At 45.2% G+C, this 7,966-nt stretch overlaps 1 protein-coding gene across 3 annotated transcripts in view; it reads left to right on the forward strand.

The window, feature by feature from the left end:
- Positions 1–1,861: 1,861 nt before the first annotated feature.
- The window catches only part of crtc1a (CREB regulated transcription coactivator 1a), a 21,121-nt gene continuing 15,016 nt past the window's right edge, over positions 1,862–7,966 (forward strand). For all 3 annotated transcript variants that reach the window (XM_008288597.1, XM_008290143.1, XM_008289351.1), the window contains exons 1-2: positions 1,862–1,992; positions 4,413–4,529. In XM_008288597.1, the coding sequence (XP_008286819.1) occupies positions 1,867–1,992; positions 4,413–4,529 (243 nt within the window). In that variant the 5' untranslated portion in view covers positions 1,862–1,866. The remainder of the gene's footprint in view (positions 1,993–4,412; positions 4,530–7,966) is intronic.

The raw sequence follows: 7,966 nt of genomic DNA on the forward strand, positions 1-7,966 counted from the left end.
TAATAATAATAATAATAATAGTTTGTCTCTAAGTGTAGCCCTGCGATAGACTGGCTCCAGCCGCCCGCGACCCTAGTGAGGATTAAGCGGTGTATAGATAATGGATGGATAACAACAACAACAACAACAACAACAACAACAACAACAATAATAGCAATAATAATAAGAATAATAATCACAATAATAATAATAATAATAGGAGGAGGAAGAAGGAGAAGTTACAGTCTGCTGCAGTGAGTCATGACGTTGGGAAATTAAAAGGGAAACACATAAAATTCTCCAACTGTGAAATTTTGCGGTTGTTCCGCAGTCCAGATGTGCGGTGCGCCTCCACAACACCCCCGCGCAGCGACGTGAGCACGCAAAGACTCACCGAGAGAGGTGCGTCAAGTCTGACAAAAACAACACACGCGCACCGGAAACCACGAGATCCTGGCTTCACAATAAAACCAAACGTGGCTGCAACATGAGGAAATTGTTCAGTTTGAATCAGGAAAAAAAAGGATTGCCTGTTCGGTGCACACAACAACAACTTGCCCATATATATTCATATATATAGATTTACATCGTTTATCAACAGGCCTCCCTGTTTTTGCCTGTTTCATGACTTTAAACACAGATGACTTTCTCACACTCTTCAGTACAGCGTCAACTTGAAACAAGATGAATTCCTGCCACTTGATAGGCTGAAAAAAATAATCAGGTGATTCAATAAATGACTGAACTGATAATGAAAACAACATTTACACCACAATGTAATGATATTATTTAATGATTGCATTGACAATCATCAAAAAGCACGAATCAGAAGCTGCAGGAACACAGACATCAGCGTCCACAGTCAGGCTTGTTTCACATCACCGTGAGCCGAGAGGCAAACAGGAAGCCTTCATCCAGAAACAGCACCTTAAGGCTAAACGGATCACATGGACAGAGAAAATGGCCTCTGGAGGAAGGTTCTGTGGTCCGATTAAACAAAAATTGAGCTATTTGGCCACAATAACCAGACATATGTGTGGAGGAAATAAGATGAGGCCTTCAATCCCAAAAACAAGCCAACCCTAGCATCAAGCATGGCGGTGGCAGCATCATGCTCCAGGCCTGCTGTGGGGCTTTACATAAAGTCAGTGGAATAATGAAGAAGAAGGATTACTTAGAGAAAATCTAAAATCACCAGCCAGAACAGAAGGTTGGGTCTTGGACGGAGGAGGGTGTTCCGACAAGACAATGAGCCCAAACACACAACAGTGAAAAAGAAACGACTAAATCCAGCTCGAATGAGGTTTTGGACCGATATTCTTACTGAAACCATATAAAAAATAAAAAAAAACATGTACACTGTGATGAAGAAACAAGTGTGTGTCAGAAAGCCAATAAATTCAGTGTACTGGGACCAGTTCTGTGAAGAGGAGCGGTCAGAGATCCAACCGGCAGCTTGTATGTGGCTAGCAACAGGTGAAACTAGCTAAAGAGCACTTAGCCAGACGAGCGAATTCGCTGTGTGTATATTTCTCACCCAACAGATTTGATTAGACTTCCAGAAACACTATTTAAAATCTATGAAAGAACCAGAATGCATGTTGGTTTTTTATGTGACAAAGACTGGCGTGGTCCAGTGACTCCAGAAGAGAAAATGTGAAGTTCTAGGAGTCCCTGGAGAGTCGAGCCTGCTCTGATAGAACTTCTGTCTACAGCTGTCGGAGCGGTGGAGCTTCTGGGAGCCTTCCTGCCGCCAGCTGGTCAAACCAACAACCCCCCAGCGCGCCCCCCTGTGCGGCTTTTACTGTCTCCGCCGGAAGCTGCGCGTGCTCACCGCGCGCCGCTCGACACCGACGACTGAAGGAAAACGGAGCAGGAGAGCGAAACATGGCGACTTCGAACAATCCGCGGAAATTCAGCGAGAAGATTGCTCTGCACAACCAGAAGCAGGCGGAGGAGACGGCGGCGTTCGAGGAAGTGATGAAAGACCTGAGCATAACGCGGGCAGCCCGGGTAACGACCGCCGCTTCTCGCCCTTACCCCCCTCCAGCCTGCTGCCGTCTCTCGGTGTGTAGCAGCGAGCTGTCAGATCTGCGTTAGTCGCGCGGCGGCGGCGGCGGCGGCGGCACGCGGCCCGGGCACTAGAGGTAAACAATAACAAACGACGCTTCCGCGGGGCTGGAGCCGGACCGTCACCGGACAGCCGACAGAACCGGCGGGAGGCGTCGGTGCTGGACGGTGGATGTAAAAAGCCAGAAAAGTTATCACGTTTTTTATTATTATTATTTTTTATTTTTTGTGTTTGTCCCACGCGAGCAGAGCAGAAAGCGGAGGGGCGTGCGTTTGACAGCGCGCGCGGCCAACAGCAGCTACGGATCTTCTCGCTCGTCTCGTGCGCTCACAGAAAAATAATTGTAAAAAAAAAAATTAAAAAGCTGAGACACGTATTTGGGTGATATTACATAACTCGTGTGTATTGTGCGCACAGCGAGGCGTGTGCGCAACTTGTCCGACTGGTCCGCGGGCCTGTGCGCTCACATTTTCGCCAAAGATGACGGCCAACAGATTATGAGGAATTTAAGCCACATACAGCACACAGGCCTCCAGAACAAATCCCGAGCAGGCAGCGCTTCAGCGGGTGGACGCGTGATGGGCACACGGAGCCAAACACGAAGCGGGCTCTGCTGGTGCGGTGTCAGTCAGGAGGAAGAGGAGGAAGAGGAGGGAACGCGCATGTGGGGAGGAATATCCTGATACCTGTGACATTTGCATCGGTGCAGCCTTTAACACGTTCCTAGGAATCTGTTTGTTTAGTTTATGGTTATAAATACAAGAGAATGCAAATGTGGCCTCATTGGTAGCCAGAACAAAGAAGAACAGCTCTCAGATCAGATAAAGAAGGCATGTTATTTAATCAATGATCTCTTTATTGAATTTTCAAACACAAGAATCAACAACCTAAAGAGTTCCTTTGTGCATTAAACAGCAGTATAAAGTAAAAAGTCGTAGTGAGCACCAGGTCTGTGCAGAGACAGTTGGTACAGAGACAGCCCAGAACCCCAAAAGTGAAAAAGACAAAGCGACCAGAAACAGACCAAAAAATAAAACACAAGACAAATCAATCTGCAAAGCGTTCCCAGTACAGACCAACATACACAGAGTGGGACATGGCATGTTGTTTAAAGCAGGTGTTGTGGGAGTGGATGGTTTCCTGATCGCCACTAATAACTACAATCTAACACCCCACAAGCTATCTGGTGAATCCGTAGTGTCAGGGTTACTTTCTTGCTATTATAAAGTCTGTTTTAGGATGCGTGTCTATCCCTCAGAGACAGACGTTCAGAAGCTCCCATCCAGGCCAGAGTCAGACCCGTGGGCCTCAGCTTCAGAGCTCTACCCTCCTCGCCCGTCGCCTTCCTTCCCCCCCTTTTATTTCCACCCTCTCCTGTCTCACTACCTGCCTGGTTTGTGGTTTGAAACGATCTGGCTCGGCCTCCCCCTGATCTCCTGATGCTGCAGCCTGTAATCCTCCGCAGCAGAGGAGATGCTCGTGTAGTTAAAGAAATCAACTCTGTGGTCGGAAGGCTTATCGAAACACGCTGCTGCTGCTGCAGGGAGAGTAATTGTTATTATTAGATTTTCTGCCCTGCCAACAGTGAGCTCGCAATGAGACAATTAAATTGACCGGTTATGGGTTCCCCTCACTGGAAATGGAACGGGAGGTTTTTCTCTTTGAAGTAAACGCTGTGGTGAGACTGGAGACGGTCTCACATGCAGGTGGAGTTATCTCTTCACCATACACTTGGTGACCTCTCTGTGCTGCTCTTATGACGAATGTAGATGCAGCAAACTTTGCCAGAATTGCATCTAGTGCAGCGCTGAACGATATGCAGAAGAAATAATCTGAAAACAATTCTGTGAGTTCTCTGCTAGACGAGCTTCATGTCTGGAGGGTGTGATAGGCTGAGACGTCGCTGCAGCACCACGATGCTTCGTTTAAAGTGCTGAGACATATTTGACCTTCTTTTTTTTTTTAATAAAAACTGAAGCTTCCGTGATCTGGATATTGCATTTGTCCTCAGTGTCATTGTCCAGCCCTAACCTGGTGGTTATCAGTAAATATAGTTTCCCTTTCTGCTCGTGTTAAAATCAGCAAATGTCCTGCTCAGATTTGGGACCTCAAACAGGTGCTAAGTAAAGAAAATATCAATTAACAGGACGTTTCAGTGCTGCCGTCTGTGGAGCACAATCACACAGTTATGAGGAAAATCTATAAACGCTCCTGCAGCAGATTACGTCCATTAGTCAGTATCAGCAGCACTGTTCTAGATCTGCGCTGCAATTATAGCTAATCTACTTTTTCTGAGTATTTCCTTCTTCTGTTTAGTTCCTATAACTCCCTCTCCGCTCACCTGACGCTGTTCTTCCTGCAGCTACAGTTGCAGAAGACCAAGTACCTGCAGCTGGGACAGAACCGTGGGCAGTACTACGGAGGATCTCTGCCAAACGTCAATCAGATTGGAAGCAGCGCTGTGGACGTGCCTTTTCAGGTGAGCCGTTGCTCGTGTTGTCTCGTATTCTGAGGAGAAACCCATCTAACTGCACATTATTCATTCACTACTGTCTCACATAAATAAACATGTTCTGTGCTCGTCTATGTGGCTGAATAACATCCTGCAGCATCGATTGGTTGCTTTTTTTATACTCTGCATGCTTCTTGTTTCCTGGACTCAATCTTCTGCTGCACAAGAAGAGCACTTTGTTTGAAACGACTAGTTAAAGAGAGGACGAACACACCAAACCACAGTCTGCATTAGGTCAAGTCAGCCTGACTTATATACCGCATTAGAACAGCAGAGGTTGACCTACAGCGCTTCCTATTTGAGATAACACATTACAGTCATACATTTATACATATAAGCAAATGTACTCGACTGAAAGAAGTAAAAATAGAAGTACAGATGGTCATCTCAGGACGCGTTAAGGTCCAATGTGTCCAAACGGTCGATGCAGTTTGATCTGGAAAGAAAACCGCCGGTTCCCTGGCGTCTGTTTGCTTCAGCACGGTGCACCGCCGCCGCCTGCTCAGAGCTCTATAATCATAATAATAATACGTTTTATTTGTTGGCACCTTTCAAAAAAAGCTCAAGGACACCTTACAAAACATCGATCATGATAAGACTGTAATTAGGCACCAACAGAAAAGCGTCAGCGTGGATGTGACATGAGTGGGCTACAATAGGATCATAATGGGCGTGCTGCTCTGAACAAACGGGCTCTGAGGTGGGATTTGGACTGTGCGCTGGAGTTCTGCTGATGGATGTGAGTCGAGGTGCGGAGCAGCTGACGGCTCCGACGCCGATGAAGTCGAGTCTAGAAGTTGGAGCTGACAGCAGAGCAGCAGAGGGGGATTATAGAGGTTACTTGCTGTCAGAACCAGAACCAGAATCAGATTTATTGCCAGGTATAGTTTACACAATAATTAGTCCTGGTGCATCGGTGCAACAATAAATATAGAGTAAGGCTCAATGTACAAGATAAACATAGAAAAATAGCTAAAAAAAATAAAGTAACTACAAATAAAACTAACTGTAATGATACAAAGCAGAAGCAAAACAGAACCATGAAACTGTCGTATTATTTACAGGAGTATTGATATTTACATTTATACAGATTTCATCAGTTAGTCAGATCCTCACTTGTCCCCAGAATGTGTCTGAGCTCAGAACACTTCAAATATGATTAGTTCCCCTGTGACTGTATCACTCCAGCTTTTAATCTGGTTATAAACGGGCTGGTTCGGTGTCTGCTGAGCTGCTGCTGTCCTCCTCAGGAAGAAGACTCTCTCTGGGTCTGTAGCCGACCACCTGGTGAATGAGTCTGAGAGACCAGGACTCTCAAGCATCTCTGACTTCCTCTGTGAGGGATTATTAGTAGCGATGCACCAAACATCGGCAACCACCTCGGTATCGGCCGATATCAGTGTTGTTTCCCATATATCGGTATCGGTCCGATGAACCCATTTAGCCGATAATTGTCTAACATCAGCGCCTTCGTCTCTACGTTTGATATCGCTGCTGTTTCACAGATGTTTTTACTTACATGCTCCTGGACTTAAAGATGTTTAATATGTTTTACTTTTGTTAATAAAGAAGACTATGTGGTCTGATCTGGGCTTCTTCTGAATAGTTTTCTCACAGTGTTTATTTATACTCATTTATCAATGAACAAAAATTGAATATCGACATCGGTAATATCGGTTATCTGCGATATCAGAAATCTTAACATCGGTATCGGCCAGACATTTCAACATCGTGCATCACTAAATATTTTACATTGACAACAGAAATAGAAAAGTAAATGAGAACAGCTTTAATGGGACTTTAGCTCCGTGTTAGTGCAGTATGTGTGAGCACAGAGAGCAGGAGAGAACAGATAACCGGGTACATTTCACTGGTAAAACTCAGGTTTTGTGTGAATATTAGAGAGAACGGCGCTGCAGTAATCAGTTCGATAAAGGATAAGGATGTGAAATAGGGAACTGTAGCGCTGATCAAAGGTGATGTGCAGAAATATCGTCTGCTCGTATTTGCTGCTGTCAGAGCTCTGCACCAGTATTGTTTTTTATTCATGCTGTGTTGATGATCTATAAGAAGGAGAATTTGGCACTAACACCTTTAAACTGCTGCTACTGCTGTGGTTTAAGCCGTAGAACCAAAGTAACAGGCAGGTTGTTTTCTGTGGAAGGAGCTGCAGCTCTGTTCGTTGTAGGTGCGCTAATTAAACGTCACGGCAGTAACTGAAACACACTGTTTATGCCATAAATTAAATGTTGTAAGCATCAGCAAAGTATGTGTGTTTTCTCACTGTGGGAACAAACATAACAAGAGACGTCGGCCGTGAGCTGCAAAGTGGAACGAGCATGAATGTGGTAGAGTGGAAAGAAAAACCTTGAAAGTTGTGTGTAATTTGTTCAAAATACAAAAGATCAGATTTCATGTGAATTAAAGAGCGCAAACTGCTTTTTAAAAAAATACAAAACTTGCTGTGATGCATTTGTGCCATGTCCACACTTTTTAAACGTTATATTCAACGGAAACTGTGTAAAAATAAAAGTGGTTTGGTCAGTTGTGTACACGTCCTGTTGAAGCACTGCGTCGTGTCAGTGCTGCTTCATGTGTCCGTCTGTAGACATGAGAGAGAAGAGCTGCTTACGCTCTCATTCTTTTACCCGAAACGCTCTGAAAGTAAACTGATGTTCACTTCACACTGAGCCAGACCGTCTGTGGCATTTGGGGGGAGACAGACTGTAGATCAGTATGAACATCTGTACAGACAATAACAGAGAATAAGTCTGTGACATTTATTTATTACAATAGAATATAATATTGTTCTTCTACAGTGTAATTGAGGCTCTCCTGTTAGCAGCCCAGTCACAAACAGTTGAATAGACCAAATGGGCACTTTCCAGGTTTTTCATTTCTTTGGATTTTCCAGTCTCCTGTAGTCGTTCTTGCCCTGAGCTACATTAACCTTCGTCCCCATTCTACAGATGTCGGGTTTATTCTCTGGCAGCCGCGGACAGTGCAGCTGGGGCCAAGTTTTAAAGTGCAGACTACCTCGGCTGATGCAATGCTTTTGTAAATTAAAGGCTTCAGACTCTGAAGTTCCTCTCCGGTCACTGATTCAACCCCGAAAAGCTCATGTCTGTGTTTCAAAAGATACATATTTAGAAGCTTGTTTTTCCATGAAAATAATCCCTTTCTACCTTGAAATGGCTTTGATGTAACTCGACACTGCTGCCTCTACAACGTGCAGGTCTGAGTCCCCGTCTTTCTGCTTTACGCTGCACAGCGGCGAGTTGTACTGCTGGAGTAACTCAGCCGAACATGTTTGAGCTGTACGGTGGCTCGGTGGTTAGCACCATCGCCTCGCAGCTAGAAGGTCGCCGGTTGGCGTCACGGCGAGGACACCCGGGATCTTTCTG

The sequence above is a fragment of the Stegastes partitus genome, unplaced genomic scaffold, assembly GCF_000690725.1.
Source record: "Stegastes partitus isolate 25-593 unplaced genomic scaffold, Stegastes_partitus-1.0.2 Scaffold0, whole genome shotgun sequence".
NCBI lineage: Eukaryota > Metazoa > Chordata > Actinopteri > Pomacentridae > Stegastes > Stegastes partitus.